This window comes from Haliotis asinina, chromosome 16 (genome assembly GCF_037392515.1).
Source record: "Haliotis asinina isolate JCU_RB_2024 chromosome 16, JCU_Hal_asi_v2, whole genome shotgun sequence".
Taxonomy (NCBI): domain Eukaryota; kingdom Metazoa; phylum Mollusca; class Gastropoda; order Lepetellida; family Haliotidae; genus Haliotis; species Haliotis asinina.
Genome location: NC_090295.1, coordinates 410,588 through 429,878, shown reverse-complemented (window position 1 = coordinate 429,878; position 19,291 = coordinate 410,588). Strand labels below are relative to the sequence as shown.

At 38.5% G+C, this 19,291-nt stretch overlaps 1 protein-coding gene across 1 annotated transcript in view; it reads right to left on the bottom strand.

Annotated features, from left to right (window-relative positions):
* Positions 1–2,839: 2,839 nt before the first annotated feature.
* The window catches only part of LOC137268460 (methylenetetrahydrofolate reductase (NADPH)-like), a 29,457-nt gene continuing 13,005 nt past the window's right edge, over positions 2,840–19,291 (bottom strand). Inside the window, exons 6-11 of the mRNA XM_067803026.1 lie at positions 18,609–19,175; positions 18,167–18,349; positions 11,909–12,007; positions 11,054–11,176; positions 7,400–7,589; positions 2,840–7,043 (exon numbers count right to left, since the gene is read on the bottom strand). Of these exons, the coding sequence (XP_067659127.1) occupies positions 7,012–7,043; positions 7,400–7,589; positions 11,054–11,176; positions 11,909–12,007; positions 18,167–18,349; positions 18,609–19,175 (1,194 nt within the window). The 3' untranslated portion in view covers positions 2,840–7,011. The remainder of the gene's footprint in view (positions 7,044–7,399; positions 7,590–11,053; positions 11,177–11,908; positions 12,008–18,166; positions 18,350–18,608; positions 19,176–19,291) is intronic.

Genomic DNA, 19,291 nt, shown 5'->3' with positions numbered 1-19,291 from the left:
CTGAAACATCGCTATCACGCAATAAAGAAGTTGTTATCCATACAATTTGTCCTATTTGTACACCTCAACTTCTAAAATGCCACTCAAACAAGCATTAGTGATCTTGGGCTATTTATCTCAGTGCTGGACAGTTTGAGTTAGTGTATTTATGTGTAATGCAGAGATTCAGAATATATTTGTCAGTGCAGTGTGTCATTGTATGTGTGATGTCATGCGAGACCTAATTAAAGTAATTATGAGAGCATGATAATCACGGTGATCCATGAATTAAGGCTATCAATGTTAGGTTACAGTTCTGTATATGTAGAGACACATCTGTTATCAGCATTCAAACATTTCTGGGTCAGTAGGACTGATTTCATAATCATCAGCTTCTCCTGTGCAAAATAAGCATTCGTAAGTCATAATTTATTTTGCTGTGTTGTCATTATGGTGAGTGAGTATGGTTTTACACCACTTTTAGTCATACTCCAGCAATATCACTGTAGGGGACGCTAGAAATGGGCTTCACCCATTATACCCTCATGGGAATTGAACCTGGGTCTTTGGCATGCAGAGCAAACACTTTAACCACTAGGCCACCCTGTTGCACCACATGTATCACACCACATGATGACGATAGCTGCAGCTGGGGAGAAATCACTTACGTTAAGTTACAATAGACAATCACATCAAGTGCAGTCGGTATCTGACATAACTTGAAATATCTAGTTGTAAAAGGGTTTTTGATCCATATAACCACTTGTATATTCACAAGGGAGAGGAGACTGATAATACAATGTGATTTGAGATTGACATCCAGTGATTGAGGGAAACAAATACCAGTGCCTTGAACAAGTACTAGCTGCATGTTGTATTATATCCTATCCTAATAGATTCAAATTGTTAATGTTGTATTACATTATTCCATTCAAGGATAATAATACAAAATTGGCATATTTTTGTAAATATTACTTAATATTTATGATTATTCTAAGAATCCTTTGGGAAATGCTTCACTGAGTATGCCCAGGGAGAGATTGTTAAAGATACTCAGAGGGGATACCCAGAATCCCTACTGGGTGACACAACAGGAGGGTTATAAGGGACCATGGGACTTGTCAAAGACATACTGGGGATGTATTCTTCGTCAGGGTGATAAGATGGTTGCAAGGGTACTCTGGACTTACTCTTCAGAATATTCATGGGATGAGATGGTCAGAGGGAAACTTTAGACCTATTACTTGTAAGATTACACATGAGAACATATGGGACCTACCCATCGGTACCCACTGACAGAAATACTTGAGAGGACTGGACACCTATTAAGCCTGTGAATACACTCTGGATGAGATGGCTGAAGCAATACCTATTCCACCTTCACAATGACAGGAAATGCGGGTCAGTAAGACTGCATGGTATTACCAATACACATGGAAAAAGAAAGGATGTTAACCCTCAACATTAAGTATCAATGAGACCACATGAATAGGTTGATGAGAGAAAATACAGGTGTTCTTCTCAGGGTTTAATGAATAACTAAATACATGGAATTGTTCTGTCATAGCTAATAATCAGAATACTATTTTCAAGATGCACTGCTTTATGTAGCTGGTTACCTCCCTTGATGAAGTTTCGTGGTGGTGACCAAGGGTCTTACCTCATGATATTGTTAAAAATAAAAGGAAAAGCTAATATGCTACCCATCAAAACGTTAGACTGAGTGTAAATGTAGCCTCTCACTTCCGTCGGCTGTTCTAAACTAACTTCTGTTAAAAGGAAAGTTGTTTACACATGAACTAATGTATTGTAAAACAAATTTGTAATGTTGGAAAGATTATTGTCATGAGTTCAGAAAATGATGAAAATCAGTGAAAATTGGCAAATTGTTAACAAAACTTTACACCAACATGCTTTTTGGCAATTTGAATTTTGATATATGATCCTTGCAATTCATCTGCGCCAAGTTAGAAGAGAAATTCATTTTCAATGCAACCACATATTCATATATACACATAACATAAAGTGAGTGTTTCAAGTGATGCTAAACTTTTGATGGGAAGTATATGTGGCTCTCTGTGTGCTTTAAACACTTTCCACAGTGAAAGTTAGGTGTGAAATTAAAGCAGTGCTTATGGCAGTATATGGTAATGTGTATCCATGCCCCATCATTGTGAATTCTGGATTTTCACCCATGGTAAAGTAACTTCTCTCATTAAAACATCTGTTGCTCTGATTTAAATCTGAGAATCCGTCAACTTGCCACCCGAGGACTGTTATTAGTGTTAACCTAAAAATGCACCCAATTTTGAAATGCTTCCCTTAGCAAGATGATCTCCAGATGCCACTGAGAGACTTCAAAACTGGACGTGTTGAGTATCTAGAACATATTGAGCATGGCATAACTGCCACTGAGGCTATGTTCAATACAGGGTTTCAGGGATTTACTTCATGTGCAAACACATATTCAGTACATATGAGCGTAGAGAATGGATGCAAAAACACTGCGTCCAGGGGAGTGCACAATATTATTCACTGTACCCAAAACACATCCATGACTTAGCTAAGTGTATAGTTGTATTTTTCAGAGCAGTCGCATCATTTCACCATCAGTCCACATGACCGATGATATATTCCAGGCTCTAAAGAAATTATCATATATAAGACGTACAATTCTTTAAACCGTTACTTCACAGGACTTCATATTGCCTTTAAGCACCCTTGCAACTAATGAGGGTTCCCTGAGGTCCCCTGCTTGTGAGTCAAAGTAAACCATTTAAAGTATATGCTCAGGGGAGGCAACTCTTGCCAGGGTACTGTACATTTAGAGTGCTGGGCACATAAAACAGACACAAATATAATCATTTTAAAATTCAACCTTTAATACTGTCAACATATATCACAAAGACACATTCATACAGTGTGCTATAAAAATGCAACAATAAATACAATTATGCTGGAAAATAGAGATAATATCCATGTGTCTGCAAATCACCATTACATGTGTTACTTCTGGTCTACACAACATATACGTTCTGGTAATACTTCAACACAGATATATGCACTACACAAAATTTCCCTCTCAATGAAGAATAGATTTAACAGTAATAACACAAATCGTCTTACAAAGAATGCACTCAGATCTGACAGCGTGATTAAACGGAGATATGCTTCTTGACTAGCTCTAACCAGAATACTACCCGGATATCTCAACTGAAGAAGCACAGTAATGAGGAGAGATGTGACAACCTCTCATATAACTACCATGTGCTGGTAAATGGTGTTGTGGAATAAAATAGTCACCTCATCCAAAGTTCCACAGGAAAGTCCTACCATCTCACTGATTGGAATGTGGACTGTCCACACCTACAGCTTCAATACCCTGATATTTAAGTTTTATGTTGGTCCTCTGGCAGTTGGTTGTTCCTGTGAGGTAAATCATACCCCTACGTAGGAGTGTGCAAAACAGTTTCTGAATTTTGTGGGCCATTTGGCTAGCTGTGTCTAAAAGTTACTAGGGCACAAAATTATTCACTAGCCCGAAATTTGAATGTAGAAACAGAGCAAAATATTGCAAAAGGGTAAAATATCAAACACAAATCCCCCAATGAAATTCACTCGCCAGTCTGGACAGATACTGGAGATTTACTGGCCCAACTACATTTTTACTAGCCACAGGCTACCAGGCCTGTGGATATTTTGCACACTGCGAACAGATTCCACCCTCCAAAAGAAAAGACAGCCTTCTTCTATGATTTAAACCTGAGTATGCATTGGGCAATAATGATATTCTCAGTTCTATCATCAAGCTAGAGCTTCCCCAACACTGATGACATGCTGTAGATGCAGCAGAGAAATTGCTTTCAGACATGGAATTAGTGACTTTGAGAATTTTCAAAGATTCACATTAACTTTTCGTGAAATGAGTAAACATAAGATGGAACTTGCTATGTGATGAGAATAAGTGTCTGAACTGATAATTTGACCATCCTTTTCATCTATCTCATCACAAGGTCAAATCAGTCACCAGCTGTGATTATCAAAACCTTCTGAGATACATGACTCTTCTACCATAAGCGAAATACACTGCAATATATTCCATCTACACTGACGGATGTTTTCCCCAAGTGAAGTCATGTGATACATAAACTCATAAGTGAACCGCTATACAAAACAAGCATTGTCACTAAGATGACATATTCCCCCCAACATATCATCAAATCAAACATAAAAAGAAATGAAAGTGAAGGTCGTAGTTTAAGATGAAGTCAAATGTTAACAAAAACATTACTCTCAAACTCTCTTGATATCTTGCACTGTAGCTGTTCAAACACAAAAATAATTTGAAGAGTCACTTTCAAGTATTCTTCGCTGGAGTCAGGTGTTGAAAACTGTATGTAACAAACTTAAAATGTCGCTTACATGCTGAAATCTTCAAAGTGTCACCGTGAACTTGAAAATTAACTGAAGTTCACCAAAATCAACTGGGCCCTGCACCTTTGCTAGATATAGCTTGGTTTTGAATATGAAGGAAATCCAGAGAACGGTTCTTGAGATATCTCGCTGAAAGCTTAACATGTCGCTTACATGCTGAAATCCTCACAGTGTCACCGTGACCTTGAAAATCAACTGTAGGTCACCAAAATCGACTGGGCCCTGCACCTTCCCTAGATAAAGCTTGGTATTGAATATGAAGAAAATCCAGTGAACGGTTCTTAAAATATCTCACTGACAAAGTAAAAGGCTAAAGTTTCCTTGTAACCTTGAGATGAAGGTCAAGTTCACTAAACCTGACTGAGACCTTCTTTTACTAGATACCAAATATGAAAAGAATCTAGTCAACGGTTCTAAGATAGTCCAAGCCATATGTACCTACGGACTGACAGACGGAGCCTAATACTATATCCCCCGCTACGCTGTAAACGCACGACTGGGGATAATAAAACCAGTATCTGAGGTTCCAGACTACTTGACAGTTGATGTAACAAAATACTGATGGAACTTTTGCCATAACCATTGCGAAGAGATTCTGGGGAAGAATGTTGGTCCCTAGCCTGCATGTGCTGGTTGTACGAGGTGATTAATGTGGTCAGGTGGTCAGTTTTGGTATTACAAAGTGTGCAGATGAATGTTCATGATATCAGTCACTGGCTCTATCGCAGGAATACTGCTGATCTAGGCATAACATAACAATAGACTCAAAATAAGAACATGTGAAACAATATTTCAATATTGAAGATGATCTTACAAAATCCCCTGTATTATAGTTATCTGCCTTTACAAAAGTTCCATTTTGTTGTATCAACAAGTTCAGCTTGTGTTCAACCTGATCATCTGTTACCAGCTGACGGGGCAGCAGATCATGCAGTTGATGATATAACATAAAAGATAATCAAGTATCTGTAAGAGTGAGTGAGTGAGTGAACATTGCACCCATGTAGGGAATTAAACCCGGGTCTTCAGCATGATGGGTGAACGCTTTAACATCTGGGCTACCCCACTGCCCGTGTAAGAAATATATCAGCCACAGGGTCATCTTTGTATGTTGCAAATCAAATAGAATTCAGCTATTCATTAATGTTACTAGGACTGGGATAGGTCCAAATTCTCTATCCAGGTACACCCCCCATCTTATCCTGCCCTATATGGATACCCATTTATGCCAATTCCTGACATCAAATATTGTAAGAAATGGCAAAATATTCTTCAGCTCGGAAGCTACAATTTCATGGGGTTTTTTTCAGCATCTTGATCATGTATTATATTCAAAACAGGTAACTGAACAAGTAACTGAACTGATCATAATTGGTCAGGAAATTGAGAAGAGTACCCAGGTTCAAAGGATAACCCACTAGTCAGGGTTGTCTGGTTATCCATCCCAGTATATGTTACCTGCTGATTAAAACCTGAAATGGATATGTATAGAATTAAAGTGTGAAATCAGTATGTAACCATACAAAATTTGATAAATAATCAACAACAAATATTGAAACACTCAGGAATTGGTCACTTCATTCATTACAAGCCGTGGACCATATATGTGGACCCTATTACAAGAATCAGTTCATTCACTAACGTTCTGATAAGGTAGATGAATGGGGCTTCTGGCATTGACAAAACTGATAAGAAGTTCCCGAACTGCCCTGATCTCATTTTCATACTCTCAAATACTGTGATTGTTGCATATCATCAATATAAACATTCAGAAACAATGGCGCTTGACATTTTATGACTGCTTCAGTTAGCTGCCAATTACAATCATCAGAAATATATTTAACCTATACAGCACTTAACATTAAAGGAGCCATATTATTTAGAAGCCAAACATCCATCTACACTTTCATTCATCTTTTCTCTCTCTGCCGCAATCAACTTCCACTCTCTCTAAAAGTAGTCACCACAATTAATAACTTGATCTAACTGTCATTCATTCATTTACAGAAACTTCATATTTGGGTGGATGGTATCGCTTGGTAATCAAGGACATTCACAGTGTCAAATATAAAATCTAACTAGTGATGCATCTAGTACCTGCAGTCAAAGCCAGTGTTTAATACATTCATGGAAATAGACTGCAGTTCATAGCTGAAAGATATGAAGCCTCTAAAATCCCAGCTTTCAAATATGTACATTTTAAGAGGTTTTGCCCAAGACACTTGAAACCCCATATACTGAAATCCACAGCACTTCAATGCAGTTCCACCACTGTTCTACACACACCGAAAAGAGTTCACCTGCTTCACAAATTATTCACTAACAATCTCTTCACATCTTAGGTTAAGATTGGCAATCTAACCTGCACTGATCTGTGGAAATGTTCTCCAATCTTTCAATAGACTGACTTAGTGTGTGTGCTCTGGACTTCTGTATAACCAAAATTGCTACATGTGCATCACTATCTGAAGCTTGAAAGACATGGGTGAAGCCAGCATGGCTTGCTATGTGCTTGTTCCAAACATGGGCGTTCTTGCTTCTGTTGTGGAATAGGCCATTTGTTTGATCAGTCATACAGAACAAGAGGGTGGTGTTGTTCTAGTTGTCCACAATGGCTTGGTTCTGGTTATCTGTAAACAAAGAGTGAGTCAGTTTGGACAGTGGCAAAAATGGACAGAAAGTTCAAAGTGAAACAGGTTTTACAAGTGGAACCAGAGAGTAGGATGGACGAAGGAAGCACACTAAACTAGGAACAAGCTGACAGTGTATCGGGATTTGAAACCATGATCATATGAAGATTGAAAAACAACTGAAAGAAGGGATGCCTCCAAGTCTTGTCCTCAACTCCAGAAGGCAAGTCTAATCCCAATTCCCTAGTGTCCTCACCTCCAGGAGTCAAGTCTAACCCCAATTCCCTACAGTGTCCTCACCTCCAGGAGTTGACTCTAACCCTGATTACCTACATTGTCCTCACATCCAGCCTCACCTGTCTTGTTGCCAGCTATGTCCAACATTCTGTTGATGACCTCCCACAGACAGGATGGCTTGGGGAACTGGTTGTCGACGAGATTCACCAGGTAGTAGTTGTTGCTGATGTCCTCCAACACCTGGTGTGACCGGGAGTTAGGTGCATACAGCTTGCCCCATGTCTCCAGCCACAGCCCAAATGCCTCATCCTGGGGATAGAGATACTCTTGTAAGCCAACTTGAGAAGCAATGGCAAGTCTTGATAAAAGTAGGAGTTTCAATTAGAGAAAATCAAAAAAGTTCCAAGATACACTGTTAACCTTTAAATCTGATGGGACTGTAGATGCATGAGTGGGGTTGGTCTGAATGTAAGTTGTCCTGTGTTGAAAGTGGATTCCATGTGGTGATAAAGATATGTTTATAAGTATACCTAATGTTAACATGTGGACATAAAACTTGAAGGTCATGTGCAACCAAAAAATCAAACATAATTAAAACACATTTACCACTTATTCATGACATATCATATACATTGCTGTTTTAAAAAAAAAAAATAAACAAAATTATAAGCGTACAATTGCGATTCAAAAGTGCAATATTTTGTGCTTGGGCTTACCTTCCCCCAAAACGGAGCCCTCGGGGGGACTGAGCCCAGTCACAGCGGGTGGAAGTGTAACGACAGCTTCCGATTGGCTGTTTCATTTGCTGATATGCTAAGGGTTCATTGTGTGTACAGAAAAATGATCTGTTTGATGGGCATTTTAGAAGTATGGCGAGTTACAAGAAAGTAAGATTCTTTATGGATAACAATTTCTTTTTGTGTACTTGATGTGTCGTTTCAGTATGGATTCATATACTGTTGTCAAACAAAATCATTTACACTAGAAGAAGTTGTTATCCATGAAGAATGCATATAGAGATGTTGGGTTTTAAAAATACATGTTCTCTGAATTTGCGCTCGATCCAATAATTAATCATGTCAGTAGAGATGGTAAACTACTGCATGGCTGGAATTTGTCATTCGTCCAAGTACAAAGCAGGACTTGAAACTGACAAGAGTTTGCACCAGTTTCCGTCAGATCCAATCATCCGAAAAAAATGAATGTAGTTTGTTTGCAACCCACAGACATAAAAACATGTCATGTGTATCACACGTGCCTAATTACATAATGTGGCAGTCAAGGTGCACGAGTCATAAATCAACTTATTTTCTGTATGTCGTATAGTCTGATAGGTGTTAAGTTCAAATTGCACGTGGTCAATGATTGAAGCTGTGTACTGCATGTTGTCTATAGCAGACAGGCAGACAGACATATAGGTGTGAATAAACCAGACACAGAGCTTTCTCTGTGACAGAGACTGCTTACCACAATCAACACGATGTTTTATGTAATGAGTAGATTATTTACTTGTTTGTGTACACAATCAAGATTAGACTACTGCTCACGACCTCAGACTCTGGGCATGCATACTGTTTCAATCTCCGCGAACATATTCACTGCTCATGTGTTATGGATGCAGCACAGCACAGCTGTTGAAACCAGTTTTCCCCCAGCGCTGGGGGAAATGTAGTGAAATGTTTGAACTCCGATTTTGCGGGCTTTATTTTCATCGCATTTTTTTTCAACTTTATAGGTTGAATTGACATTTTTTATGATTTGTTTCGGTATGTGCATACCGATAGGTACCAGAATCTGCAAAGTTGTGTTTTACGTTGCATGTGACCTTTCAAGTCAAATGTGAAACCACCCTTGGATCAAAAATGAGTACAAAACTGACTTTTAGCCATTTTGGTTCACATTAAAGACACCATGTGTGAGTGAATGACAGGCTTGTTGGTGAATGCAAATAACATAAGAAGCCTATTTCTGTATATTGTATCATCTAGGATCACTGACACATATATACTGTTAATAAGAGTGACTTTAGTTTTACGTCGCTTTTAGCAATATTCCTGCAATATATCGGCAGGGACACAAGAAATGGGCTTCACACATTGTACCCATGTGGAGAATCAAAACTGGGTCTTTGGGGTGACAAGGAAACGCTTTAACCATTCGGCTACTCCACTGCCCCCCTGTTTTGAGAAGTTATGTATGTATGTGTGTTGGCAGTCGTCACTGTATTTATGTAAACCCACTAACATTGCAGCATCCAGTGTGATGTATCCATCATTGAGTATGTTGTGTTTGTACTTCTTGACTTACATCAGTTATTCTGAGAAAGCTTCATTTGTATTCTGAACAACCCAGGAAGTATAGTTCTTCTTTGTGCTATCATGATGGACTGTGTCTTGAGCAGACGCATATTTTGGACCGAAAACAAAAACTCCATTAAAATTAAAATGAAACCCCAGTGAAATGGAAGATTCTGAACCAGAGGAAAATGAACGCTTGCTTCAATTACAGCTTTTTCAGTTACTATGAGTTAGGATGGGGTGGAGTAGAAAACTATCTGGTGTACCTGGGTATATGAAATATGTATGATGATGTTTCAGCATGATGTTATCATGTGTCAGTATGATGTAGCATGCAAGTATGGTGTTATCATGTATCAGTATGATGTTGTAACATGCAGGTGTGGTGTTATCATGTGTCAGTATGATGTAGCATGCAAGTATGGTGTTATCATGTATCAGTATGATGTTGTAACATGCAGGTGTGGTGTTATCATGTATCAGTATGATGTTGTAACATGCAGGTGTGGTGTTATCATGTATCAGTATGATGTTGTAACATGCAGGTGTGGTGTTATCATGTGTCAGTATGATGTTGTAACATGCAGGTGTGGTGTTATCATGTATCAGTATGATGTTGTAACATGCAAGTATGGTGTTATCATGTATCAGTATGATGTTGTAACATGCAGGTGTGGTGTTATCATGTATCAGTATGATGTTGTAACATGCAAGTATGGTGTTATCATGTATCAGTATGATGTTGTAACATGCAGGTGTGGTGTTATCATGTATCAGTATGATGTAACATGCAAGTATGGTGTTATCATGTATCAGTATGATGTTGTAACATGCAAGTATGGTGTTATCATGTATCAGTATGATGTTGTAACATGCAGGTGTGGTGTTATCATGTATCAGTATGATGTTGTAACATGCAAGTATGATGCCATAAACTTAGGCATCAGTTAGGAATCAAGTGGGAATGGTGGAGTGCAGTAACTTGTTACTGATTTGAAAGTACCTTTTCGGATGGCAGTGTTTCCTCACGCCATAACGCAATGTGTTGCTTTTACAGCTAACATCGCAGTACTCACGTCTTTCATGAAGTTGCACTTTATGAGCAATGTTTCTAAAGCATCGGAAAACACATATTACAAGGATATGTACAATGAACTCTTCTTGTTACGATCCGCTCTGAAATTTAATAGTTTGCAACATGATTAACCCGAGCACAACTGCTGATATGTTGATAGGCTATTTTTGATGATGTGATGATGAGTTATCGATGGGAAACACCTGTTTTGTGTTTCATGTCTACCACAGATAACCCCATGGTTCATTGCGAGGGATGACTGTATATGTGTGTATGACATGTGAGCCATTATGAGTGGATTGTGAACTAAGTTCTTAAAGAAATTGGACCGAAGCAAATTGTTAAAGTTGAAATAAATTGAGTGCTAAAAATCTGTCAGGCATTGAGAACTATCTCAGTACCTTCCATGTCTTGAAGGCAATGGGATCGACGACTGTGGGCTGCACAATCTCCCTCCCCGGGAACACCCCCCATGTAACAGCTATCGGCTCTGACTCATGGCAGTTGGTGTAATTCTCATCACCCTGAAAGTAAACAATACCGCATTGTTGTCATACTTTGCATGTGTTGAGAGAAGAGCTTGGAATTGTGATTCCCATTTCCAAATAGATACAACATCCTAGGTACATTTCCTTCAGTGACTAGCTTTAAACCTTAGAGTCAGATTTAACAATTTAGAAATATAAAACCAGTCCATATCAGCAGATAATTCATATCACAGGCAGGTTTGGTGTTTAGCACTGCACTCAGCAAAATTCTAACTAACTGGCAGCAGTGTGTACACATTCGAGTCTGGAACCAGACAATCCATGAATCAACAGCATGAGCATTGCATGGGATACGATGACGTGTCAAGCAAGATAGCAAGTCTGACCACCCAATCCAGTTAGTACCCATTTACAACAAGTATTGATTGCTGAAGACCAATTGTACCCAGACTTTCACAACTGGACTTGTCTATTACTATGACTATGATTTTCTGCCAACTATAACCTAGACTATGGTCCAGTTTACAAACCACACTTGTCCATAACCAAAGTTGTCCAGCCCTGTGGACTAAGGCTGTGCAGTTCTGTCCAGAAGTACATCCCTTTATCAAACCAGGATCTCCTGATCATAGTCATACATCCAAGATTTGTTGTGGCTATTAGCCTTGGTATGGAAGCATCAGAGTGTTTGCCATCAAACTGGCGAAAACCAATAAACTATGTCACTTCTGCATGTAGATGAAATCATTTGGAGCTAAAACCTCATACCTTCTTGTTGAGGATGTGGAAGTTGACAAGGGGGTACTCAGGAAGGATCTGCCTCAAGGCTTCAACATTAGCTCTGGATGTGAAGAACTCGACATATGCCTGGTAAGTAGAACACGCAAATATCTCTATTATCCTCATGACATGTTTCTATAAGAATGTTGGTGAATATATGGACAATGTCAACCTCAGATCTGTCTCTTTAAGTACCCTAAATTGTAATAGGACCGTAGTGTTTTAAATAACAAATGTATGGCACTTATTAGCCTTGATTAGTAATTAGATATTATCATAGTTTTACTATTAATGTGCTGAAGCAGACGCCCAGTTTATTTGTTAACGTCCATCATAACAAAACAATATTGGCAGCAGCTATTTCAAATTAGAACTAGCAAGGCCTATTGTAAGAAATGCAGGATTATAAGAGAGCATGTACAACCCTTGCACCACTGAAATCTGTGCATACCCAATTTATAACATTCTAAGATGCTTTGGTGAAAAATCAGACGACAATATGCTCTTTTTGCATTGCACCACAATGCCTTGGTGTCACTGTGCCATTCTAATCTGTCAACTCATAATTGAACACTTTTGCATTATGTCACAACGAAACTGCAGTCACGGTGCATGTCAGTTGCCATCGCCTCGTACAGCTCGCTATAGTAAACTACTCCATCGTATCCCGTTTCTTCGTTTGCAGTTGCAACACTCAGCTAACATCACTGGTGGAAACATTACGTTTATGTTTTCTGATGGATAAAACATCTCATAGTTCGACTCACAATTTTCCAGCAACATGATAAAGTTCGCAATGTGTACATTCCCACAACATGTATAATAATATACCCTGACTAGTCAACATCACCTGTATGTACTGATTTAAAACATACATTGGTAAAAGAAATGCATCGTTCATATTGCTCCATATAGTTTACATTAATCATAGGTGTAATTAAAATAATTTGGAGACAATATTTAACACAAATGTAAACCATAATCAAACTGTTTATCATCTGTTTTGTCTGGTAATGTTCGTCTTACTGTAGGGCATCAGACACGTCAAAGCAACAGTGAGTCTGTTAGACCTGTGCAAGGATTCTTAATTTAGGTCACCAACACCATTGTTTATTTTCTGCCTTGGCTTAATCGAAATTCTTCTTGGAAAATATTAAATTTGGTATCTTAGAAAAGATGTAAAGTTTGCTCTTCCCCAGTGTGTCTTGTAATAAAGTACAGATTTGCCCGGAACTATTATAACATCAAAACACTCAGACTACCGTCCTCGTGCTTTAATTATAACAGATCAGGGCAAAACTATACTTTATTACAAAACACAATGAAGTAGAGCAAACTGTGATGTTAGAAGATTAGTCAAATCTTTCACACCAGCTGTTGTAACAGACCACCAAAAGGCCAGACACACGTCAGCAAGGTCAAGGCCATTACAGGTTGTTAACATGCTATGTTCCTGATAATTTTGTTCATTTACATCAACACAATGATTTCTTACATAAACTTTGCTATTGATAGAAGACTTTATGACATCATATTGATTCATTTTCAGGTCAGCTATTTATTAGCTTTTAATGCTACTCAATGTTAGGTGACTTCTTCACACTTCAGTTTATTTCATGCCAATATTCTTTTGTCATGACAGAGGTAATTCAGACCTGGACAATCACCAAGTGCTTCTTATGACTGGCAATAAAGGGACAATTCAAGAAAGTCACTGAACCAAATTTTATTTTGAAATTTTATCACTTCAAATATGGCATTTCTTTCCTTTTAGGATCAATATGAAGATTTTCAAAATGTTTGAAGGCTGTTAGTTGTTTTAAGTAATTCAGTGTTTACAACACCCTCTCTAAAAAAACATAAATATGGTCAGCTTGACAGATTCTTAGTTGTGTACTGTAACCATGGTTACCTTGAGTTGTCAGGACAACCCTTGAATTGTCTCTATAGTCTGCTGAGATGTACATGATAAGTGTTGGAAGATAAACCAATACTCTCAACAGCCTTTCTTAATATATGATGGTTTGCCCTTTACCAAGTAAAATTTGAGTGGGTAGATATTTGATCTATTTTTCATTGTTAGTTTTTCAAAGTTGACATACCTAATTTGTACATGTATGTATGAAATAGTAATTGAAAAAAATGTTTACTTTATATAAAATTTGTCAGTCTGAAAGGGGAGAATAGAAAGGAGAATAGAGTGATATTTTATAATCTGAAAGAGTATTGCCGTAGTTGTCATTTTGTATGGACAGGGACCATTTCCTAACTGTACTGACAGTGATCACCAGGGTGATCGTAAGTCCCATGTGTAGGTTTATGATCAACGTTGCACTGAGATCACTCTACAGAACATGGCACAAGCCAGCATAACCTGGTAAGGGCAAACAAACCATATGTTAATTTGGGCTTCATGTAGTTATCACCAGCATAGTATATGTACATTCATCTGTATACATACAGATACATACATATGTACATACATACATATACGTACGCACGCACGCACGCACGCACGCACGCACGCACGCACGCACGCACGCACGCACGCACGCACGCACGCACGCACATGTACATACAGGTTTGACAAATACATCAGGTAGCCAATGATAATCAAAGAAAATAAGTTTAACTGCACATTTTCCAGATGTCAAAACCACTTGAGACCATTTATAATTTATGGCTAGGGTGTGTGATGATGATGATGATTGTTATAGAGAAGCATGTACAATGAATGACAACCTCCACTCCCCATTAATGTACAAATTAAGTGATCCCCCTGCCTGCCATGTACAACATCAATCACCCTCTACTCCCCTACCCCCAACCCCAGTACACATGTACGTTACTGACGATCCCCACTACCACCAAAATAAATAAATAAATAAATAAATAAATAAATAAATAAATAAATAAATAAATAAATAAATAAATAAATAAATAAATAAATAAATAAATAAATAAATCACCCCACCTAGTCATAAATGGTCCCTAGATTTAGTTTAAATTTTTATATTTTCACCACTTTTAGTGTGTCAAAGATAAATAAAAGAATGGCTTTGATATCAGTTGTTTTTATCATTTCTACATGCATGATTGCATTTCATCAAATGAAGAAGTATATTTGTCAAACCTTAATGATACACAAAATGTTACAGATTAGTGAATTTGTTCCTTACAAGGCAAACAAACATTTTTTACAGTAAATTGCCGAGTTGTACACTCATCATATGTCCGAGTAATTTTAAACGTGTTACACCCCGGGATGGGTGCCACGCCCAAGTAATACCTGGGTAAGGTCTACAGGGCTAGCTCCAGCCGTATCTGACAGCAACACTGGCTAGGCGGTATTGAACACGACGTCCAGCCAGCCGCTGACCATAGCTAGCAAGATGAAATACAGGGTCAATTCAACACAATTCAACACTAGATGTTGTAACTGTTCTTTGAAGTCATTTCAAAGGTTGGCTTTCTTGTACGACAAGTTCACGATACATAATACATAAAGTTTGGGAACGTAGAGGAATGGTTGCATGTTTGGGTTGATTTTAACAAAGTTAGAAATGATGAATTCTTTTGGGCATGTTTTTTTTCTAATGGTGAGCTAAGTCGCATTCTCAGTATCTCCAGGGTATATGTTCTGACATATCTCAACTAAACCCTAGATGCATTTGACAGTTTGTCGCACAGCGAACAAACCTACACAGCTCTGACCACTATCCTTGTTCACACGGGCAAACTCCGTTTTGACACCATTGTTAGCTTCGTTTTATTCAGTATAAAATGCAAGAAACATTAAAAATAATATAGATTATATATTTCTAGATTGCATATTTTATGAACTCTTTCTTGAAGAATCCTAAAAGCAACCTCTCTATTATTAAGTTCTGAAAATATTTGTCCATTCAAGTTTCATCACTGAATTTTATCCAACCCACTGAAATCAAACAAGTTGCTCACAGTGATGAACCATTATGTGACAAGAATGCACATGGTTCTGCCCACTACAACAGTTCTTTATGTTGCTTAATGCTGTAAAAAGCAGTCCCTGGGCTGTGCCAGAGACACTAGCTGTTGAATGAGTTATGTTTTACACAGCTTTTAGCAACTTTTAGCACAGTTGGGGGACACCAGAAATGGGCTTCACTCATAGTTGCTCAACAACTGTGCACAGCTGATTAAGGAATCACTGTGTAAATGTTTTTGAATGAGTAATTACCGAGTTATAAGAATGTCTTGTTACTGTCATTGTTTTTCAATTAATGTGTGTTATTATGTGCATGGGCAGCTGGCTATTATATGGAGACAAATATAACAGGGAGAGATTTTGAGATAAGACAACACAGAATATTGAAAAGATTGAGTAAATAACTTTCAAATTGATCATAATCATCATTTATTTCAACAGTTTTTGCACACTTTGCTGAACTCCCATTGTGTAATTGTTGCAAGAAAGCTAATCGTTCAAGCCATCAACAACTGATATGTGGCTCCATAAACTCCTGCAATGCTACTGGAAACTCCCTCCACCTCCAAGTGAACCCATTACATGCAACCATCCACACTGTGAACATCATGGCAAGGTCTGATCTTCAGCCTTGTATTCTGCCATGCTGCATGTGGTGCCAAGTCTTCTTGTTCAATGGAATTGTTATACATACAATTTTTTCATATTTATGCTATGCTTTCAGAAATTTCTAAATCTAAAATTTCACAAATGTCAATTAAAACAGTGTGAGGAGTTATTTATCACTCAGTCCTATTTCAGTTATGGACAAGAAGGAAAGGGAGGTAACTCTCTTTCCTGACATTTAATCGTTTTACTTGTTACCCCACATTTCCCCCACTTTTGACAACATATCTTGAAGCACACGGCAAACCTAATAATTATAAAAGAACATGGTACTTCCAGACAGCCATGATGAGGAACTGCTGAGTGTAACCCTCATGGAAGTGTGAGGAGACTTGACCTCCAATCTGGCAACGGCAACATGGACTGACGTGTTGCTGCTGACTAGAGGCTGATAGAATTCACTGGACACTAACAACTTACAAAAATTAAGTCTCAAAGGTTTACCAAGAAAGAATTCTTTTCAGCCAAAGTATGTTTGGATTGAGCATTAAAAGACAGGAAACATAAAAGGAAGAATAAAAGATTAAAAGAATTTTGATACACACTGTATTGACCAATAGTAAGGGCACAGTGTTTTGTTATGGCAAGACATATATGCTTGTGCCAGTGAATCGCTTCAGTCTCAGAGGCCACAAATGAAGGATAACTGATGCAAGCAAAGATAGTGACAGTTGGTGTGATAGTTGCAGTTCTGACTAGAATAAGATTCATGCATGTAGACAAATTCTGACTCCATTGACAACCCTTACATTTCCCCACATGTGTACTAATACTGGGTCCTGCAAGTAAGGGATTAACCTTTAATATGTAGACTAAACTCTAGTAGAGAGTGAATCTAACAGACACAGAATATAGACATAACTAAAACACACAGTAAAACAGACATGAAATAATACCTGAGAATGAATTTCTATGTATCTATGTTATTGAAAAGACGCAAGGCAACAGAAGAAACTAGGTAGGGTTAATTTCTATTCATCATGTTTTCACACCACCCTCCATTTCTACAAGACAGTAATCATACACCGTGTTGTCTCAGACATTGACAGATGGCCATAGAAAATACTTGTAATACTAAGGTGCTTTATTTCACTGTGAGAGAAAACAGGCATAAAACAAAGTCTGTAAATAGAGACCATCAAATGACCAGGAGCCCAGTTTCTAAAGCATCTCGGTACAGACAGTCCCATAAGTTTTGGTTAAAGTATGACAATAATGACAGCAATAGCTCGGTAGTCATGCAAACAAATTAACAAAGTAATGTATAATGTTATATTTTGGAATTCACTTTCTCGGTAAAGTAAAAATACTTCCGGTAGCACTATTTCTGATTGAGTCCTGTCCGTGATATGAACACATATTGAGACCTGAATCACCTGAAAGTGACTGCAGTCCACTCAACATCAGGGTTTGAATACTGGATGGGAGTGAACTAAATAATAAAGAACATTTGTTGTGTGTGACCACTTTGTATCCAATACACTGACAGAAGAAACTAAAGGGCCTTAATAACTAGAGGGCCTTAATTCATATCAGTATGCAACTATCATCTGACAGTACACCTACTGGGTGCACACAGAAAGAATCATCCTATAGACCCTGGCATAACTCACCTTCTGGAATATATAGCCGTTGGATGTTCCCCATCCGACCTTGGGATCTTCGGAGGGAGCACCATTTACACTAGGTTGGGAGTTGATAGTCAGGACGCCCTGTCGGTTGATCTCACCCAGCTCCTTGGCAATCAGTGATGTCTCTGGGGAGAGTTCTTCATCATCCCAGGGGACTTTGGTCACCTGAAAGCATCACCAGGAAGTTGGTGAAAAGGTAAAACAGGGCTCACATCACCATATTCAAGTGAGTATACTTTTACAATGAACACAATGGGTTGGTTGGTTGTTTAACACAGCACTCAGCAATATTCCAGCTATATCGAGTTGGTCAGTAAATAATCAAGTCTGGACCAATAACTGTATGATGAAATACATCTTCATTGTTGCAGATACAATGTCCCCACAACGTCCCGTGGTAACACAGCAGCAGATTCTGACGTACCTTAATTCCATTCTTGTTCGGTTCCCCTGTGATGTAGCTGGTGAATACATCCCAGACGTCCTGCTCACACGTCAGTTCCGCCCCCCACAGTTTCATCAGCTCTTCCCTTGTGGATCTGCTCTTCAGGTAAAACAGATGATAGTATTTCAGATCACCAAATGATGCAGCAGAAGAATTTCCCCATCGGCCATTCGGAAACTCATCCCAGTTTGAGGTACGATACACATAACTGTTGGGTCTACACCTCCAGAAAATTGGCCGAATTTCTTCTTTGCACCGAGCATGATTTGCTGTCAGTTTCCATGGCAATGGTTTTCTCACTTCTTCTTTCCAAAGTCCAAGTCTCTTAAGAATGTCAATAGTTGCAACTTCTCTGTTGAGGGTGTAGAAGTGGAGGCCGTGAATCTCTCCAGTCTGAAGCATGGTCTTGGACATTTCCACTGCGTGGTGAATCCCGAAGTTGCGGATAGCCTCGTCATTGTCTTTGATTGGGTTGATAGCGTCAATGATCTCTTGTGGGACTTCTAGCTTGGACAGTTTCACGATGTGTCGCAGAGACTGGTAGGCCTGGATACATGTAGGAGGGGGTTAACAGTCATGGAATGCCTTAACATTATCAGAGCAACGTTACAGCATGTCATTACAACAATATTAGAACCAGATAACACTGACCACACCTCAGC